Below are 22647 nucleotides of genomic sequence, written 5' to 3' on the forward strand. Positions count from 1 at the left end.
TGGGACTGTGTTAGTGGTCTATAAAGCAGGTCACCCCTCTCTCTATATATGAATACCAATTTTTCATAGAATTTTTCAGAGAGTTTTTCGGGGAGTATTCTCATACATCTATTTGGAGGAATTTTTTCAAAACCCGAGTTGTACACATCTCGCTTACAGAGTGCACCCAAGGCGAGATCTGGTTGTTGAATCCTAAAGGAAGACCACTGGTACCCTAGTGCACCAAGTTCGTCTTCGAGGAGGGTGGATCTATTTCAAGAACAGTGTTTGTCATGCCTCAACCAATAAGTTTTTCTTCTTATTTATTTTATTCTTTGTTTATGTCTTTTGGGTTAGTATTTTGTTTCCATACCCTTAAATCCAACAATCTTGAAACATATCCAAATGGAAGCTTCCCTAGTTCACACCTGTCCTGATACCTCTAAAATTGATTCTTTCAATGGGACATTTTTTAAGAGATGGTAGGAAAGGGTTTTCTCTGCAATTGATGTAGTGAACTTGGGACACATTTTGACTGACCCAAAACTAGAGGATGGTTCTCATTTATTACAAACATGAGAAACTGGAAATAAACAAGTTAGGCATGTTATTTTGAGTACCCTTTTTAATGAATTTTTTGATATTTATTATCAATTTAAAGTTGCAAAAGAAATTTGGGATGCAATGAATAAAAAATATATTTTGGAAGATGCAGAAACTTAAAAATATGCTATATGGAATTTTAGAAATTTTCAAATGATTGAGGATAGAGATGTATCATCTCAAATTCATGACAACCACTTGTTGATTAATGACTTAGCTATTGAAGGTATTAAATTACTCGAACCTTTTGTGGCTGGTTATTTAGTAGAGACTCTTCCAGAGTCTTGGAAAGACTATAAAAATAGCATAAAACATAACAGGAAAAAAGTATCCCTAGAGGATGTCATAATCCATATTAGGATTGAAGAACAAAATCGAAATAGGGATAATATTGAGACAACTAAGGAATTGTCTTCTAAAGCTAATGTAGTAGAAGAAAAATTTAAACCCATAAACAATAGGTCCAGGAAACAAAACTCTAGGACCAAGCCCAATGCATCAAATAAGGTCCATAACTCAACTATTAAAAAACGGGGTAATTGATTTGTCCGTGGCAAGTCTAGACACCATGCAACTCAATGTCGCCACATGAAGAGAACTGAGAAGACCAATTCAAAGGCAAATCTAGTAGAGCCAGAGCTGATCACAACAGTAATCTCCTCTTAGGTGAGCATGGTCACCAATATGAATGACTGGGTGGTAGACTCTGGAGCTACTAGGCACATGTGTGGGAATAGAAGTGCATTTACTTCCTATACCACTGTAAAGGAAGGAGATGAACAAGTGTTCATGGGTGATTCTAAATCTACTCCAGTGATTGGCAAAGGAAAAGTTCTCTTCAAGCTAACCTCTAAAAAAATGCTTGTCATCTGTGATGTTCTTCATGTGCCAGATATTTGCTAGAACTTGGTGTCAATATCTCTGCTTGGGAAAGTAGGAGTGAGGATCTTGTTTGACTCTGATAAAATAGTTTTAACCAAGAATGATGCATTTGTGGGAAAGGGCTATTGTAATTAGGGTTTATTTATGTTGAATGTTTATGATATTATCAATGATAATGCATCTTCTTCTTCTACTTACATAGTTGATTCTTGTGATATTTGGCATGGTAGACTAGGACGTGAACTTTTCATATATGAAGAAAACTGTTGAATTGAGTTTAATCTCTAAACTGTCCTTAGAAAACCATGGAAAATGTGAATCTTGTGTAGAATCTAAAACCACAAAGAAATCTTGCAAATCAATTGAAAGAGAATCATATCTACAAAGTTTAATACACAGTGACTTAGGAGACCTAAAAAATACAATGACTAAAGGTGGTAAACGATTCTACATAACTTTCATAAATGACTACTTAAGGTATACAAGGGTATATCTTTTGAGAAACAAAGATGAAGCAAGAGATGTTTTCATCAAGTACAAAAATGAAGTGGAAAATCAATTAAGTAAGAAAATTAAAAGGATTAGAACTAATAGGAGAGGAAAGTATGAGTCCAACCCCTTTAATTCTTTTTGTGAAGATCATGGGATCATTCATGAAACTACTCTTCCTTATTCCCCTAAGTCTAATGAAGTAGTAAAAAGGAAAAATAGGACCTTAATAGAAATGATGAATGCAATGTTGGTAAGTTCAGGAGCACCCTTGAACTTGTGGGGGAAAGTTATCCTATTCGCATGTCATATTCAACTCATAAAGAGTTTTATCAGTTTTCTTGTAAGGCATTTTATTTTGAATATGACATGCGGATAGGATAGTTTTCTCCTACAAGTTCAAGGGTGTTCCTGAACTTACCAACATTGCATTCATCATTTCTTTTAAGGTCCTATTTTTCCTTTCTGCTACTCCATTAGACTTAGGGGAATAAGGAAGAGTAGTTTCATGAATGATCCCATGATCTTCACAAAAAGAATTAAAGGGGTTGGACTCATACTCCCCTCCTCTATCAGTTCTAATCCTTTTAATTTTCTTACTTAGTTGATTTTTCACTTCATTTTTGTACTTAATGAAAACATCTTTTGCTTCATCTTTGTTTCTCAAAAGATATATAATTGTATACCTTGAGTAGTCATCTATGAAAGTTATGTAGAATCGTTTGCCACCTCTAGTCATTGTATTTTTTAGATCTCCTAAGTCACTGTGTATTAAACTTAGTAGATATGCTTCTCTTTCAACTAATTTGCAAGATTTTTTTTGTGGTTTTAGATTCTACACAAGATTCACATTTTCCATGGTTTTCGAAGGACAATTTAGGGATTAAACTCAATTCAACCATTTTCTTCATATATGAAAAGTTCACATGTCCTAGTTTACCATGTCAAATATCACAAGAATCAACTATGTAAGCAGAAGAAGAAGATGCATTATTATTAATAATATCATAAACATTCAACATAAATAAACTCTGACTACAATAGTCCTTTCCCACAAATGCATCATTCTTGGTTAAAACCATTTTATCAGAGTCAAACAAGATCCTCACTCCTACTTTCCCAAGCAGAGATATTGACACCAAGTTCCAGCAAATATCTAGCACATGAAGAACATCACAGATGACAAGCATTTTTTTAGAGGTTAGCTTGAGGAGAACTTTTCATTTGCCAATCACTGGAGTAGATCTAGAATCACCCATGAACACTTGTTCATCTCCTTCCTTTACAGTGGTATAGGAAGTAAATGCACTTCTATTCCCACACATGTGCCTAGTAGCTCCAGAGTCTACCACCCAGTCATTCATATTGGTGACCATGCTCACCTAAGAGGAGATTACTGTTGTGATCAGCTCTGGCTCTGCTATATTTGCCTTTGAATTGGTCTTCTCAGTTCTCTTCATGTGGCGACATTGAGTTGCATGGTGTCCAGACTTGCCACGGACAAATCAATTACCCCGTTTTTTAATAGTTGAGTTATGGACCTTATTTGATGCATTGGGCTTGGTCCTAGAGTTTTGTTTCCTGGACCTATTGTTTATGGGTTTAAATTTTTCTTCTACTACATTAGCTTTAGAAGACAATTCCTTAGTTTTCTCAATATTATCCCTATTTTGATTTTGTTCTTCAATCCTAATATGGATTATGACATCCTCTAGGGATACTTTTTTCCTGTTATGTTTTATGCTATTTTTATAGTCTTTCCAAGACTCTGGAAGAGTCTCTACTAAATAACCAGCCACAAAAGGTTCGGGTAATTTAATACCTTCAATAGCTAAGTCATTAATCAACAAGTGGTTGTCATGAATTTGAGATGATACATCTCTATCCTCAATCATTTGAAAATTTCTAAAATTCCATATGGCATATTTTTAAGTTTCTGCATCTTCCAAAATATATTTTTTATTCATTGCATCCCAAATTTCTTTTGCAACTTTAAATTATAATAAATATCAAAAAATTCATTAAAAAGAGTACTCAAAATAACATGCCTAACTTGTTTATTTCCAGTTTCTCATGTTTGTAATAAATGAGAACCATCCTCTGGTTTTGGGTCAGTCAAAATGAGTCCCAAGTTCACTACATCAATTGCAGAGAAAACCCTTTCCTACCATCTCTTAAAAAATGTCCCATTGAAGGAATCAATTTTAAAGGTGTCAGGACAACTGTGAACTAGGAAAGCTTCCATTTTGATATATTTCAAGAACAGTGTTTTTCATGCCTCAACCGATATTATCTTCTTATTTATTATGTTCTTTGTTTGTGTCTTTTGGACTAGTCTTTTGTTTCCATACTCTTAAATCCAATACCAATGGCATTTTAGCAACGCAGATTAATTTATCATGGTGTCCAACTAGTTAGCTGGGCCTCTGAATTCAAAGGGAAAGAGGCACACTACAACCAACTTTTTCATGTCCATTCTAACTGATGCAAGTTCCATCAACTAGCTTGTACAACTCACACACACAGATGTGACTCAGAAGTTCAATTTACTGGCCTTCAAACAACTCCACTGGCTGAGAAACCAAATGCCTAGTCTTCATCTTGTGGATGGCATTTGCAGGGTCTAGGCTTTTGGGGCAGTTGACTGTGCAGTTCTTTATAGTCCTGCATCTATATAAGCTCTTTAGGCCCTCCGTCAATGCCTGCACTCTTTCATCCGCGAAGTCATCCCGACTGCCAACACAAAATTCATACCATATATGAAAGAGAAATAGTTGAGAGAATTAGGGATAATAAACTGAAAAGCAGAAGACCGTCCACCATTTTCACTAAATAACCAAGTACTGAAGAAGAGACCTGTCGCAGACCCATCGATAAGCATGGAGCAAAGCTGCTGGTCCAGGGAATTCTTCTGGGTTCCACCAATAGGAAGGGCATGAAGTACTGCAGCAAGCGCATAGTATGCACTCATACAGCCCATCTAGCTTCTTTCTGTCTTTAGGCGATTGCCTGTATTCTCGCCCATCCTCTGGTCGCTGTCTTGCCTTAAGCCATGGCTCGATCGACCTATATATGCATGCATGTATGTATGTATGTCATCACATTAATCCACACCATTTATTGAACTTCAACAAAAATATGTTACCATTATACCATAGTGGTTTTAATTCCATCTGTACCCGTAAAAGGGATCATGAGTATTAATTCAAATTGACTAGCTTCAGACGTAAACTAGTGGCCTGTGGAAGTTAAAGATGCATGGTCATCTTACTTGTACTGCTGGTAGAAATTGGTGAGATCAACCACTAGATCCTTAATAGCAAACATGTGGGGGAGAGGAGTGATGGTGGTGGGCTTGGTGGTGTCTGCATCAATGGGCCTCAGACAAGCCACCGTGTTGGTTCCATCAATATTCATGGCACACGACCCACATATCCCTTCCCTGCATGACCTCCTGTAACTCAGGCTCGAATCTTCTTCCGCTTTTATTTTCTGTAGTGCGTCCAACACCTAGACAATCCCAGATACATTAATAACTGAAACACCCTAACATCTAGTGTGGAGTGTCCAGAAAAGAAGACTTAACCATGGGTCCACATGTCGAGAGGTCCACAAAATAAGACTGCAGATGGGGCTTGGTGTTGGGAAAATCTGGGTTCCATCTATATATCTGGAATTCCTTTTTCAAGGCATTGAGGTTCTCTTGGATGGTGCCTTGTGTCTCCACCGCTGCTTCCGCATGTTCTTGTGCCAATGGATGCCCTTCTAGTACTGGAAACCTTTTCGTTCTTGTGTCTGCTTTACTGAATAAACCAGCTACCTTTTTGTAGCCATGGCGGATCCACCTCTTCAACATCCCCCTCTGTCACCCCTTCCACATCCCTCTACATGTGACTGCTCACCAAACGCTCTCCATTTATAATTACAAGGTTTGTGCATGCCTATAGACACGTGGTTTCATGGAGGATACGTGTAATCTTGTACCGCGCCCCCACTGTCGATGGCGTGTCATCTACTTTGGGCTTGGGCCCATCTGAGTCGGTGCAGCTGTATGTTGGGCCTGATCTTTGTCCCACACTTAAAATCAGGGCTAAGTTCCTCTACACCCGTCACGGACTACCGTCAGTGAAATCTACCACCGCTCCATGCCGACAGCGGTTAAAGTAAAAGCGGTCGGGAGTGAGTCGAGTAACCCCAAGGGAAGAGCTAAATTACCAAAACTGGCCCTAAAGCTGATGTCAGGGCTGATTGTCTGTGATCTGCACATTTGGTCAAACAAACACGTGGAGATGATGAAGAGTCAGAGCATTGGATCCGGTGCACAACATCCACGGGAACCGCAGAAGTCAATGGTCAAACAATCCTTGTTAAACCAGTACTCATGGACCACTACAGTCCAGAGGGCCCCCCGTACTTACGATCTCGACCACTGCTTGGGCCTACTTTTATTTCTTTGACCAAGCCCAACTCTTCCACCTCTTCAAACTCGAGAGATGCGCTGCTCATCACGGATCCCTGATTTGAAATTTTCATTTTGGCAACGTTCCACTCCTAGAAAGTAAAAAGGAAAAAGAAAGAAAAAAGTCAAAAAAATTATTTATTTAATATTTAAATAATATATGCATATAAAGAAAATTATTCCCATAAATTTAATTCTATTTTTATAATATTTCCGTACACAATCAAAACAGACTGTAAGAGACAACTTTCAAACTTTTTATTATTTTTAATATATATATATATATATATATATATATATATTTATTCATTTTAATTTCCCAAAATTCTTCCATTATCACAAGGGTAGTCGGGATTTAAAGGGAAAATTGACCACAAATGCTTTAGGCATATACATTCGTTAGGTACTGATCGAAGAGGAAATGTTCTTCTAGGGGAGTTGTTGAGTTGGAAGATTCAAGGGAAGAGAAAAAAAGTAGGATTGTTGGAACTTTGAAGATTCAATCCAGTAGGGTGTTCATTGTATGTGCTTTGTTAAATGAAATTTATGTACTAAGGAGCAATTAAAAAATATTGTTGAACTCAGAGACCGAGCCCCATGCAAATTTCAAATTTGAGTCAAAAAAGAAGATTAAAAGAAAGATAAAAGAGGGTTAGTGGTGTCTAATCGTATGAGTAAGAAACGTAAAACTTAAATCTACTTAATGGGTTAGGTATGCTTTGATAAAGAAAATTCCCAGCTTCATGAACTGGGTACTTGATTTCAGTCAAGGGTCTAGAAAGCCATTGTGACAGAATACGTGATTTACAAGTTCGAGAAAATTTTGAAGGGTCTAATTTCAAACTTTGAATTGTGGAATCATTATCTTTATATATATATATATATATATATATTAGTTAATTGATATGTGATGTTTGATTATTTGAAGAATAGATAAATCAATCAGATGTCATACGTTCATTGGGATAGGAAATAACAAATTTGTTGCTCATATTTGGATTTTTTGACCGAGTATTTGTGACAAATAAAAAATAGAAGATAGAATTAAACAAGTAGGGTGCGCTGATTATAATAATGATTATCAAAGGTTATCTAGTGTAGGATGGATTGGTTGTGACAACGATCGCTAAAGGGTTAGCGAGTTTGATAAGTTTTTAAAAGATTTAACATATCTCATTTTAAAGTCAAACATATTTTTACCTTGTATTTTTTTTTTTATTAATTATTATTATTATTATTATTAATCTATCGAGTAAGAATAATATTAATACTAATACCTATAAATAATATAATAATTAATCATAAATTATTTTTTATAATAGAAAAATAAATTTATTATATTTTTATTATAAAGATTTCATAAGAAAATATTACAATAATTTTTTTATATTTTTATTAAATATATTTCAAAAAATTTGAGTTGTTTAACTTTATAATATAACTATTAAAAAAATATTATAATAAAAAAATTATAATTGTTAAAAAAAAAAAGAAATTAAGACATCTCATAATATATTACATTTTTAATATAGTTATATTGTAAGTTCAATACATAAGTGTCTTACCTACAATTCCCTTGGATCTATTTTTTTTTTTCTTTCTAATCATCGTCATCATCAATAACCTATAAGAATAATATTAATAATAATACATATATCTAATATAATAATTAACAATAAATTATTATTTCATTAATTATTCTTTTAAAAATATTATAAATAATTTATCCATAATAATAATAATATAATTTTACAAATTATTGTTTCATTCTAATAATTTAATATATAAAATTATAAAAATATTTATTATATAAATTTCATAAATTCATCCCTAATTTTACAAATATAACTATTAAAAAAATATTACAATAAAAAATTGTTTTTATAATTATTAAAAAGTGAAATTAAAGCTTAATATTGTATCATACTATTAGTGTACTTATGTTGTAACTATGATACATAAATGTTTTACCAACATTTTGCAACAAATCTAATAGCATTAGAAATATTGTTTTATTCTACCATATTAGTAATATCAATGCATTTTTTGCATACATATAACTTAAATGTAATATTAATTATATTAAAAATATTAATGAGGTGTTGATAATAATAGTAGTAATAATAATATTAATGATAATAATAATGCAATTAGTCTTAATGTAGCATATAAAGCATAAAAGACAAAAAAAGAATAGTTTTTTAATAAAGTTTTCAAACCTTAAGAATTAAAAAAAAAATAGAAATTATCTTTTAGGGTTTCTTTGTAGTAGTAATAATAAAAATAATTCAAATGTCATACGTCATTGGGGTATAGAAATAACAAATATGTTGCTCATATTTGAATTTTCTATCTGAGCATGTGTGAAAAATGAAAAATAGAAGATATAATTAAACATGTGCGCTGATTGTAATAATGATCGTCAAGGGTTATCTAGTATAGGGTGGATTGGTCGTCAAGGGTTATCTAGTGTAGGGTGGATTGGTTGTGACAATGATCGCTAAAGGGTTATCTAGTTTGATAAGTTTTCAAAAGATTTGACACATCTTATTTTAAAGTCAAACATATTCTTACCTTGTATTTTCTTTATTTTTATTAATTATTATTATTATTATTATTATTATTAATCTATCGAGTAAGAATAATATCAATACTAATACCTATAAATAAAATAATAATTAATCATAAATTATTTTTTATAATAGAAAAATAAATTTATTATATTTTTATTATAAAGATTTCATAAGAAAATATTACAATAATTTTTTTATATTTTTATTAAATATATTTAAAAAATTTTGGGTTGTTTAACTTTATAATATAACTATTAAAAAAAGATTATAATAAAAATATTTTTATAATTGTTAAAAAAAGAAATTAAGACATATCATAATATATTACATTTTTAATATACTTATGTTGTAAGTTGATCAATACATAAGTGTCTTACCTACAATTCCCTTGGATTTTTTTTTTCTTTCTAATCATCATCATCATCAATAACCTATAAGAATAATATTAATAATAATACATATATCTAATATAATAATTAACAATAAATTATTATTTCAAAAATATTATAAATAATTTATCCATAAAAATAGTAATAATAATATAATTTTACAAATTATTGTTTCATTCTAATAATTTAATATATAAAATTATAAAATTATTTATTATATAAATTTCATAAATTCATCACTAGTTTTACAAATATAACTATTAAAAAATATTACAATAAAAATTATTTTTATAATTATTAAAAAGTAAAATTAAAGCGTAATATTGTATCATACTATTAATGTACTTATGTTGTAAGTATGATACATAAATGTTTTACCTGCTACATTTTGCAATAAATCTAATAGCATTAGAAATATTGTTTTATTCTCCATATTAGTAATATCAATGCATTTTTTTGCATACATATAACTTAAATGTAATATTAATTATATTAAAAATATTAATGAGGTGTTGATAATAATAGTAGTAACAATAATATTAATGATAGTAATAATGTAATTAGTCTTGATGTAGCATATAAAGCATAAAAGGCAAAAAAAGAATAGTTTTTTAATAAAGTTTTCAAACCTTAAGAATTAAAAAAAAAAAAAATAGAAATTATCTTTTAAGGTTTCTTTATAGTAGTAATAATCAAAATATAATAATATTATTTTGAATATAATATTTAAAATTTAAATAATAAGGTTAATAATAATCATAAAAATAATAGATATTGTTAATAAGAACGATGTTAATAATAATATGAATAATTTAAAATACTAATATCATAAATAATAATATTAAAAGTAATATCAATATTTAATAATAATAATAATGCCTAAAAACGTTCAAAAGAGAGAGAAAAAAAAAAGTAAAGCTAGGTGATAATAAGAGAAAAAGATTTTAAAAAAAATGGTAGAATTGGGACTTAAAAATGGTCAACTTTTCAAATCATTACTTAAGAATTTGATAAGAATTTGTAAATACGATAACCCTTAAAATGGAATCATTAGTCTTTCCCCACCCTATTTTATAACTTTCCCATAATCAAATATAATATAAGCATTAATTGAATCTATACTGACCACAGGTTAATTTTTTGCATGGATATTATCGGTTGTCATTTCATGTTTTTCAACAAATATTAAAATACAAAAAACTGTAAAAATATATGTGGTTGGATTTTATGTAAATATCAATAAATATTAGACAAAATTTAAAAAAAAAATGAAAAATGTAATTAAAAGTTATAAAAATATCATAAATACTACGAAAAATGATAAAATAAGTAATAATACACCAATATAAGTTTCTTTGAAAAAAAAAATTATGTTAATTTTGAATAATTAAAAACAAATTTAATATTAAAATGGTGATGTATTTTATTTATATGTTGATTAAATTTTTCTTTAAAATTATTTTAAATTTTATTTATAAGTTTAGGTTTCATTTGTATTTAATTATTATAAAAAAATTGTAAAAATTGCTAAGAAGATTATCAATTTTTATTGTTAGAATAAAATGTAAAAATAAAATAATCAAATTAGCTTATTGTTGAGTTTAATTTATGCTCCTTCCATTTTTATAAAGCACGTAAAATGAAATACCTAATTTTCCCATGATTATCCTTACACCTACTTTTCTCATCATTTTTTCTTTCTATACCCTTCATAACCCTTTTTTTTTTTTCTTTTTTTAACCGATGTTTTGGTAACTTTTTATGCAAATACAACATTTTCTATTGTGTTTCACGGGTTATTGGGTCACAAAAATAGACATCTTTTATATGATCAAACAAATAGAGTTCTACATCGAGGTCGAGGATTATCTGTAACATCATTTGTAATAACTTGCTCACTCTCATGTAAACATTGTATACTCTAGACTCAAGGGGTCCTCACAGCTATATTGGAAGTGCTACATGTTTGTTATCTTGTGTTGAACTTAAAAAAGGTAGATAATGAAAACATTAAACATATGAAGAGTTTAAATGTTTATTATGTTGAAATTGGAGTTAGTTAAGTTACATTTAATCCTAAATGCATATGAAACTTTAGAAAAAGTTTCTTCCACATGATTAGTTTGTAAGTGTATAAAAAAGTATCAAACACTAATGAAAATCGATTAGGAACTATATTTGTAGAGATTACCTAATTTATGATGTAATGTGAATTTCAATAATTTTTTGTATTTTAGAAGCTAAGGTTTTGGGAAAAGGAAATTTGATTAAGATTTATTCAAAGACTTTTATATTATGATATTTCCCTTACAAGAATTGAGAGAATAAATTATATATATGTGTGTTTTATACGTATAATTTATGCGTTTGTCAAATTTTGGACAACTCATGGTGACTTTTAGGGTGCTTAATGAGTATGAACTTAAACTTATTATATCTATAAGTGTTTGATGGAATTTAGAATAGCACCTCAAATTTTATTTTAAAGAGAAATACATAATTAATGGAAGACTGAAGAATTGGTTCTCTTGTTATGAATTATAAGTTATGTTAGTAAGAAGCTAATAAATAACTACTGAAAATTATTATTATTATGATGGCTTCAACTTTTGCAATGTCTAAAAAAATAAATAAATCTTATGACAATGATAGGAGAGTTTCTACATCCAACAATTTTTGAATGTTTGAACTAATTTCTTTTAAAAAAAATCATTTTAGAAACTACATGGAACAAGAGTTGAGAATTATCTTTAAAATTGGTGTTTTAATTCATTAAAGCATTTTAAGAAATTGTATGAAGTAAAGAAAAAGCATAAATTCTAGAGGCAATTCATCAAATTATTAGGATGAATCTTTGGAAAGTTTCTTTAGAATGTAAAGAACATTTCATTCCAAGAAAAACAAAAAAAATTAATGACGCTTTTAAAGTGTCAAGTAAGCGATAAATGACACGTTTATATGAAGTATCAAATTATTGGCTATCAAAAAATGAATATAGCATATGTTGATGATTCCTAAAATGTCATCTTCTGTGCTAATAATCTTGGATGCTTATTACAAACATCATCTTTCTTTAAAAGAAGTGTCATTATTTATCAAAATAAGCATCACTATGATACAATGTTTTCCTTGACACTTGTAATAAGTGTTATTATTTTTGTAGTGAATTTTATCAAATTGTCATTGTAAGTCATCATTCGTTTCATTAATTAGTAATGCCAACACCCATAGAAAGTGTCATCATATGTGTAATTAGATAATAGACTATAACAAAACAATCAAGAGGAAAAAGTTTGGAAAACCATTTAGGTGGTGTTTGTTTTTTTTAGCTTTTTGTTGAAAACAATTTTGTTTTAGAATTTAGGTTGTTTGTTTTTCTACTTTTTCATGACTTATTATAAACTTTTTACTAAATAGAAAAAGTCAAAATATGTAACTTTTTCTGAATAGAAAAAATAACATAATGGTTTTTTTTACTTTTTAATACTTAATAGAAATAAAATATTACAAAACAAACAACCTAATATTTAATACTATTAAGCATTAAGGTTCTATTTAGAATTAAGTAAAAAAACAAACACCACCTTAGTATAAAGTTGAAACTCATGAAGTAGGTATCTAGTATAAAGGCTAATATGTTAAAGATAGATATACCTATCACCTTTATCAAAACCAAATCTAGCTCCACAATAAAAGACAACAGCAAGGAACCAAGTATCACTATACACAACAACAAGAGAGAGCAATCATTTTCTTACATCCTACCTTTGGCAAAGTTAATACCTACAATAGGTTCAAAAAGCTCAAATAGCATATTTTCAATAAGTATCATTTATTCCCACATTGTAGTTGAGAATAAAGGTAAAGATTCTTTTTCTCTACAACATAGATTAGTGAGTTGAATACAATATTTCAATAACCATCTACAATTAAAGTAGTTATGAATTTTTATTCATAGTAAACGTTGAACATACCTAAGTCCATTACAATTGCTAAAGCTTTACAATATAGATTTAAGAAACTTGAAAAGAAATCAATGAACTAACTACAAAAACAATCAATGAACTAACAAAATTCATTTTTCTTAAGATGAACTAACAACAAAAATATGGTTCAACTAGAAAAAAACATTAGAAAGGGTTAAAGAGATTTTGTTCCAATAGCTAAAAGCCAACTTAGGTCCTTCTAGACAACCCAATGTGAGATGTGGATACATAATATTCTATTCATCTTTGAACCTTATTCAAAGTTAAATATGTGATAAAAACTTAAGTGCATGATAATTTTTTTGTGAAATCAATGTTTGGTTAATCTTAGTTTTAACGATAACAAAACAAGGCTTGAAACTAATGATTTATCTTAAGTGTGCTTAAGCAAGAAGATTTCTAAAGTGACAATCACAAAGATAAATCAAGTCAAAGGAAAATAAAAAAGAAAGAAAAAACCTCAACAAAAAAAAAACTTTTAAAACTCATTTTTGTAGGATCTCTTTTTAAGGTTGTTGGTGCACTAAAATCATACATTTTATTCTTGCACCTAAAATCATCCAAGTCATAAATTATTTTCAATTATTTTATAAATTAAATGATTTCATGTTTTTGTTAAAACTTTAAGTAAAATTCTTTTTAAACTTGTCTTAAAGGTTTTAAGAAAGCTAAACATAAGTTGTTGAAGGTTTCAAACCTCAAACTGGGTTGTTTAAGTACTTCACAGTACAAACAATCGAAGATCTAAGAAATTGGTTAAGTTGGTTAGGTTTGACCAATCAAGGTGCATTTTGCACCCTCTCACTTCCTATAACATATGTTTAGCTAGTTGAAGCAAAACATTGATTGATCGAGGACTAATCGAGTTTTAGTCAAGGATCGATCGATGTTTTGACCTCTAATGGTCACTTGCCAAAGTATTAATAAATGCTAATGCATGGCTAATAAACTGATCGAGCTAGTTACTCAATCAACCAAACCCAAACTATGTCTAACGATTAGTTTGAGTTTCAAACCCTATTTAAAGGTTCTAAACTTCTTTGTTTTAGTTTCCAAGAGTTAAATATTTCATGAACTTTATTTGAACCTTAAGAGAGTGTTTTAGGTCCACTTTGTTTTCAAACTTGCATATTCATCACTGCGTTTAAATCTTAATTTATTTTATATCATTTGAGTCTAAATTTTGTACCAGGATTTTGTGAGAACATCATTCTCTATCATTTCTTGTGAACTTTTTAGAGGTATTTTCAAGTATAGGATATCACTTGATGGAAAAAAATCTAAGTATGAAATATTACTAAAGGATACTCAAGTGTGAAGTATCAATTGAAGGATTATTAGAGAGTGAAATATCTCTTGAAAATTGTAAAGGGTGTTTGTATAATTCTTGGAGGCTAGTGTTGGAAGCATTGGATTAGTGAAACCTTCACTCTGTTAGGAGTTTGAGGAAAATGAATGAAAATCGGGTTGCGTTGAACTATTATAAAAACTAGTGTTTATAATCTCTTTCCTACTCTTTTTATTTATCTGTAATTGTTTTTATATTGATTTATATCATATTATTGCTTATATTTGTCACTTACATTCATGTAGTTTAAATTTCCAAAAAATGACTATCACTCATTCAACCTCCTTGTAAAGTGATTATGATAAGTCGATATAGCTAAAATCTTAATTTTTTTCTTAGAAGAATTGGAAATCCTGAGACTGCCTGCTGAGATATACAAAGTCAACAACAAATTAACTCAAAGACATTGGACCATATTTTAATATAAAGTTTAAGAAAAAAAAAATCACAAGAGCATAACTTATCTAGATAGAAATGTGGAACTTGATAGAAATATGGGAGAATAGAAACAAACTAAATATTAAATTAAAGTAAATGTTAGAGGAATATGTTAAAGAAAAAGAAAACAAAGGAGAACATTATTCACCCAAATAGAGTACTACTAGAATTTCAAATACAAGAAACTCAAATAAAAAAAATAAATCAAATTTATTTCAAATTCATGCAATACAAAAATGATGTTTTAGGACTCAATTCAAATTAAGATTATTTTAATAGTCATTTACATATTTCTATAAAAATAAAAATAAATGGAAATAAAAGCACTTTAAACTCAAAACTAAATTATGATAATAGAGACAATTGAATTGCTTAGTTTCTTGATTCTATTTAAATAAAATGAATTTAATCCAAATATAAGAATAAAATAGTGTAGCACAAAACAAAAACTACACACAAATAGGCCAAGAAAAGAAAACACACCCAAGTTAATTGCATTCACAAGGCTCATAACATGTTAAGACAAAAAGGCAAATTGATAAAATATGTCAAAACTACACAAATAAATGTTTGAATTATACTTATGTAAAAACTTAGAAGATTTAGAAGCAAATTACAAATTTAAGTCAAATTAATCATCACTACCACATAGAGACTACCAACCCAAACCAATACTCCACAAAATGTTAGATATGTCATCATTAAAAAAAAGTACAAAAAACATAGTAGTCAAAGAGTATAACATAGGTGAAAATCCTAACAAGGATCACACTACTAAATCGATGATATTTTCCTGAATTTTTGGATTGCATTTGGATATTTAATATTCAAATACTAGGTACTACTCTGATAAGCTACAGATAGTATCAAAATAAAGTTTTGGTTTATTTCATTTGTATGATATGTTGTGTTTTTTCTTATTTTACAAGTGATTCACTTTTTTCTTTTTTCTTTTTTTGCATTTTTTATAGAAACTTTTTTTTTTTTTTTTTAATTTCTCAATGTTTTGCATTTTACCAAAATGACTAAGTCACACCAATATTGAGTTGAACAAAGCCAATTTGATATCAAATCAAAAGGTTCGAACTATGTTACAACGTCTATACATCTTAATAAACACTTACATATATATATATATATATATATATATATATATATATATATATATATATATATATATATCACTAGCACAAGTACTTCACCTTTGAATTTTGTTCACATCCTACATTTATATTAGAAAAGTTAGAAGCTCATAATTGTAGGAGAAAACACCCAATATATGTATAAAAAATAAAAAAGACAACAAAGCTCAAATCTAACTTATAAGGTTCATCAATAAAAAATGGTAAACTCATAACATAAATAGAGTACACAATTGAAAATCTAAGCTAATTTCTAGGAGGCGTTTTAGAGACCATAGAATTAGACCAATCTTGGTTGCAAACATTTTGTACAGTTACTCTAGATGGAAGCAACTCATATCCATTCAATTTTTTCACAAAAAAAAAAAAAAAAAAAAAGATTTTGAACTCTTTTGTGTTTCTTTTGTCCATCTATTAAACATAATTTATATAAAATAGACAAAGATTATGAGCAAGAGTGATTTTAGAGTCTCCAAACAACTTTTAGAAATCCAATACCATGTTTATCTTAACATTCTTAAGTAGAAGGATTCCCTATCCAATTGTTAGATCTAGAAATAAATTAAGAGATACTACCAAAGAAATGCCAAATAAACATATTTTACAACATAGTTTTCTTTTCTTTTTTTCTTATACCAATATCACTTCAATTACTTTCATTCATGCCATAAAAACACCAAGTAAATGTACAATTAAGGAGAACTTCTAAATTTTCCAAAAGTATAGCATAAATTAAACCCCAACTATAGGAGTTGAGTCTTATACATCAATCCATCTCCATTCAAAGTCTTAGGTATCAATAAGAATTAAAGCACTTAGACCAATTTGGTTAAAGCATATGATTTATGAACATTTAGAATTCAGCACCCTACGTAGTATTTACTACCTCCACAATCCACAATCACATTTCCTTTGTGATATATACAAATTTAAAAATAATAAACTCCTAGCATAACTCCAAATGCCTTATGCCCAAATAATTCAAACACTTAAAGACATAATACAAAGGTGTCATTCTCGAAACTTCAATTATAATCACTACATATTATAATCAAAGAAAATAGCACAAAAACCCAATACCCAACAGTAAATTGGAAATTATCTACTTATTAGGAAATTATTTAATAAAAGGAAATCACATAGGTAATCAATAAAAATCAAGATAAAAGTGACACGAGATATATTTTCCCCAAATAATTAATAAAAACATAAGAATAAAAACCAGATAGCATAGATTAAAAAAACAAACAAACAAACAAACAAATAATAAAAAAATAAAAATATTATTATAACATAAGTTGAGTTAGGGGTTAAAGTACTTGGAACAAATGACAATCTTTCAAAAGAATATTACCACCTATATTCTAAAGATTGGATAAATTCATCACTTTAGATAAGCATTACCAATAAAATGATGGAGAAAACTCTAAATAATAATAAATTAATTTATCTTTTTTGAAAAAATTAAGCTAGTAAGATATTACACAACTTAAAACAAAGTTCATCAATATTTCACAAAAACCCTTAATAAAACATGAGACCAATAAAGAGATTTATTTATTAAAAAGTTAAAGTCATTGTGAATTTCACCAAAGACGGTCACCTCTCTATATTTCTTAAGAAAAAACCTTGTATCTCTTTGAAAGAACATCTATCTCTTCGATACTTGCCATTATAAGGAGGCTAGGGTCACCAACTATGGTCTTCTAAATTTCTACGAGCTCACAAGTATCATTGATACCTTGTTAGAGTGTGAAAATGACTGATGTGTTTTCATCGACAAAACTCTAGTATTATCGAGGTGTGCAAGTGAAAAAAACTTTATTTGGAAAGAAGTATGTTTGGTGAGTCTGTTTCATAGTGTGAAAATGAAAGTTTAGAAAAATAAGTATATAGGTTATTGGAAGATGACGCTTTACAAAAGCATCAAGGATAAATTATTTAAGAACGCTTATACAAAACACCAATAGTTCCAACAATAAGCGTCATAATTTCCTAAGTCTATATTAAGCGTCATTGTATATTACACATTATACTCAATATCAACGCTTTTTTAAGTGCCAAGGAAAGATGTGTCATTGATTATCTATTTTGTAGCACAACTTTATTCAAGAAGTAATAGTATTATAGTATTACAATATAAATGCAATTGTGTATTAGCAAATTTAGAGGATGAAATTTTTGTAGAAAGAACGTAACATCCCTATCAATATATTATGGATTAGGATTATGAAGTAACTTATATAAATATATTATCATGCATAAATGGTATAATATGAAGAAAAAAATTATGATATGAAGTAACTTAGCAAATTATGCAAGCATTAGAGTAAACAAAAATGTAAAATCAAATAAAATTAATAGATAAAATAAAGTAAAACTAGAATTATTTCTAATAAGAAATTTTATTTATCATGTTAGGTAATCCTTGAGCTTACAGAAGTGTTTTAACTTTCTATGCTTTTAAAGTAAGGGAATTATGGCATATGCATTTGTTTTAGACTAAATTACAAAACGTCTATTTGCATTTTTATAAAATTTTGAATTCAATATAATGTTTTGAAAAACTTAATATTTTACTCATCTATATAGGAAACTATGAAAATTGGAATTATTATTTTTATATTATTATTAATATTTTATGTGTGTTGATTACATGTTAAAAACCCTAGTTATTAGGCTATAGTCAGTAAGGGTTAAGTTGTTGACCTTCACTAGCCTTAATGTGATAGTGATAATCTATCAATATGTAACTCAATCAATAAGATAATTACTAACCTATGATGTATCATTCGATTGGATCTAGTTTTATCCACCAATTAAAGGAATACCTAAGGCTAGTTGTCTTATTTAAGTCTCATTATTTAGATGTCCTCTCTAAAAGCTAAAGATTTTATATTCATATATAAAATAATTATGAAATTTGAATTTTTATTTGAAAGTGTTTCTAACATGTTGCTTTGTTTTTTTATGATCTAGTTTTTCTTTTTCTTTTTTAAAGTTATATTTGTAGTTGTAATAAATATAATATATCCCTAATTGTTTTACTTCAACAAAACTATATACTTGATCTATGCATGCATTATATCTCTTTATCAAGCTTTCGAGCTCGCTACCTTTGTTAATTCTCTTTTAAGTATTTTGATGTTAGTGAGGAGTATCCTAGTTAGATGTGGGTTTGAGCAATCTATCATAAGTTTTTTCTTAATATGTAGTTCACTTTAGTTCAGATGGATTTGGAATCTCCACATGCAAAGGGTTTACTGGAGTTACATTAAAAGACTTACTCTCTATTCAAAAGTTGTTTTTAGCATGTTTTGAATATCATTTGGATATGTTCAAAGTAGCAACGTAGATTACTAACTACAATTTGTTTTATTTTGTTGTCATTTACATGTTGGGTTTGAAGGCTCAATATGTGAAATGACAATGAGTCTTTAGTCTTTGGGTTTAGTGTCACAAGTGGTATTAGAGTCATAGGTTATAGTTTTGTAAACTCCTTAGTTTGTGAGGGTTGAGTTAGATAGAGTGTGACGATTATTTCCACTTATGAAGTTTAACTTTCTTAATAATCAAATTAATTATTACTAAATCTAATCTTCATATATTTATTTTATTATTGACTCTTTGTATCTTGCCATGTATAGGTCATTATGAGATAAGACATACTACTTCTCCTTATGGTAGTCAAGCATTACTAAATCTAATCTTCATATATTTATTTTATTATTGACTCTTTGTATCTTGCCATGAATAGGTCATTATGAGATAAGACATACTACTTCTCCTTATGGTAGTCAAGCATTAAGTACTTTGACAACTAAAAGAATGACTCAAGGTATAAGTACTTAAGGTAAACTAGTTGGGCATCAAACACGTACTATAGATATTCAGGCTCAAATGTAGATGTTCAAGCTCAAGCCACTAAGACTCAAACATAAAGTCATGCATTTGCTTTCGTTGGAAGTTCTTTTGATTAGTTTAAGAAATGAAGCACTACTTTTTTCAAATGGATCTAGATCATTTAAAGGTTGAGTTATATATTCTAGATATTAAGAAACGTTTTGATCTTTTAAGCTAGTATGATATCATTTGGAATGACTTGTTACCTTCCTTTCTAAAGAATAAGTTGCCTAGCCCAGTTGTTTCTCTTCCAATTGTTTACTTGGATTCCAAATCTCTCTCGAAGGTTTATAAATATTATCCACTTTCATCTTATTGGGCCCTTACAACTCCTAAAATTCATGTAAATAATTAAGAGAAACTTATTAGATATATAGTGTCTAAAACCTCTTCTCTTATTCAATGTGAAATATCAAAATACACCTATTTATATAATTGGAACTTCCTTATTATATCTTACGAGATTGTAAGGTTATACATATACACAACTCTTGTGAGGCTAGATAGAAATAGTCTCACACCAAGATTAAAGATTAACTTTAATACTATTTTTAATTACTTGTCATCTTTCTACGTAAATATTAATCACCCTAGGTCTAATGGACCTTCACAACTTTAAGGTGCATCTATATGGCTATGAGAAATCTACTATATATATAATATCAATGACTTTTTCCCATATCTAGCATGGAACATCATAATCAGCACCTATCCTCCTCATTCTCCTCCTCTTGATGCAAACACAATGTCTCTATTGTGTCTCACAGGATCGTGAAGCCAGACAAACACTTCTTACAAGACCAAACAGATGAAGTCTCATATTGAGGTCGATGATTAACTCTTATCTCATTTGTAATGATTTGCTTCAAAGAAGTTCATTGAACTATATATAATAGATCTTCTTAACTACGTAGACATACTTTAAAGGTCATAAAAAATGGGGTTCCAACACAAAAACTACCTAGAAGGTTACTCATCCTAGTACTACTCTCGCCCAAGCATGCTTAACTATTGAGTTTTGAAATCTGATGCATTAGTGTTGGAATGATCAAACCTTACAACTAATAAAATAGATTGTTAATTATAGGTAATGGGTATTTATTTCATTGTCGCTTTATTCAACTTCCTATAGTCAATGCATAGTGTCATTGACCCATCCCTTTTTTACAACTAGTAGTGGAGCATCCCAATGTGACACACTAGGTCTTATAAAGCCCTTTGTCAAGCATGTCTTGAAGTTGTGTTTGTAGTTCCTGAAGTTTCATAGGTGTTAATCAATAAGGTGACTTTGAAATAGGAACTATCCTAGGCACCAAATCAATAGTGACTTCCATTTTTCTCTTTGGTAAAAAGCAAATGCCTTGAGAAAAACATTTGGATAATGTAGTACTACTCGAATGTTAGTGGCATTTAACAAAATTCTAATACCTAGAAACTAAGCTAAATACTCTTAAGGGCAAAGATTAAGCCTTCATGGATGAAATTAATTGAATAGTTTTATCAATGGAACAACCCCCAAAATAAAATTTAACCTAGCAAGGAAGTTGGAAGGTCATCTTCTTTTTTTCTATACCTTTTTAGGCACTTTAGATGCTAGCCAGGAGTAGCATAGATTAGGAAGGGATGCTAGAAAGGAGCAAGATAAATTAGTAAGGAATTCTACATCAATTCTTTGGCTTGACTATTTTATGGATTTAGGAATTCGCAATTTGATATTTAATTACTTTTATTTCAATTATTAGTTGGTATTCTTGTTAGGAGATTGTTAATTCAAATTTGGAGACTTAATCATCATGTAAGAAAATACTTTATTTTACCTACATTGTTATTCTAATTACATGTTTAGGTTGTAGCATATTGCTATTTGATATAGAAGTCATTTTCATGTTGAATCTTTGAATCGAGCATGCGAATTGACCATGATGCCCGAGTTCAAGGTGTTATAGAGTAATATTAGAGTTGTTTCCCCATGCTAGTGTGATACTTTATCTGTCTATCTAGCTCCACAATCCCGTGGAACAAAAGAAAAAAAAGTTACATCTATATTAAGAGAGAGTTGATTGTAATATCTCATATTAGATAGAATGAGAAATTATTATAACAATATATGTATTGGGTTCTTTTTAAATATGTAAACTTGTTTTAAAGTCATAAGGGTTTTACTAGACTCATAACATACAATACCTACATAAGAAGGAATATGTTGTTATAAATGCTAACAAAGTCAATCCTATGCCCTAGTATGTCTATCTTTTTTGGTATCATAATTCCATAGGATATGATGAAACATTATCTTTTTATTGATTTTTTATTTATTATTGAACTTCTTCTTATACTTTTATTTTATTATTTTGATATTAGTAAATTATTATTAACTCATAATCATAATATAAATTAAGTTATTTCTCTCTTAAAAATAATAAAAATCTCCATGCCATAAAAATACTTTTCAAAAA

General features: G+C 29.0%; 1 protein-coding gene across 1 annotated transcript; it reads right to left on the bottom strand.

Moving 5' to 3' along the window:
• Positions 1 to 4327: 4327 nt before the first annotated feature.
• Positions 4328 to 5846, bottom strand: LOC100244487 (succinate dehydrogenase [ubiquinone] iron-sulfur subunit 3, mitochondrial). Its single transcript, XM_019218349.2, has 4 exons — positions 5540 to 5846; positions 5225 to 5463; positions 4810 to 5019; positions 4328 to 4686 (listed from the first exon to the last, which is right to left on the bottom strand). The coding sequence occupies exons 1-4, from the start codon at positions 5807 to 5809 to the stop codon at positions 4500 to 4502; spliced, it is 906 nt and encodes a 301-aa protein (XP_019073894.2). The 5' UTR covers positions 5810 to 5846; the 3' UTR covers positions 4328 to 4499.
• Between the last annotated feature and the right edge of the window lie 16801 nt (positions 5847 to 22647).

This window comes from Vitis vinifera, chromosome 7 (genome assembly GCF_030704535.1).
Source record: "Vitis vinifera cultivar Pinot Noir 40024 chromosome 7, ASM3070453v1".
In the NCBI taxonomy this organism is placed as follows: domain Eukaryota; kingdom Viridiplantae; phylum Streptophyta; class Magnoliopsida; order Vitales; family Vitaceae; genus Vitis; species Vitis vinifera.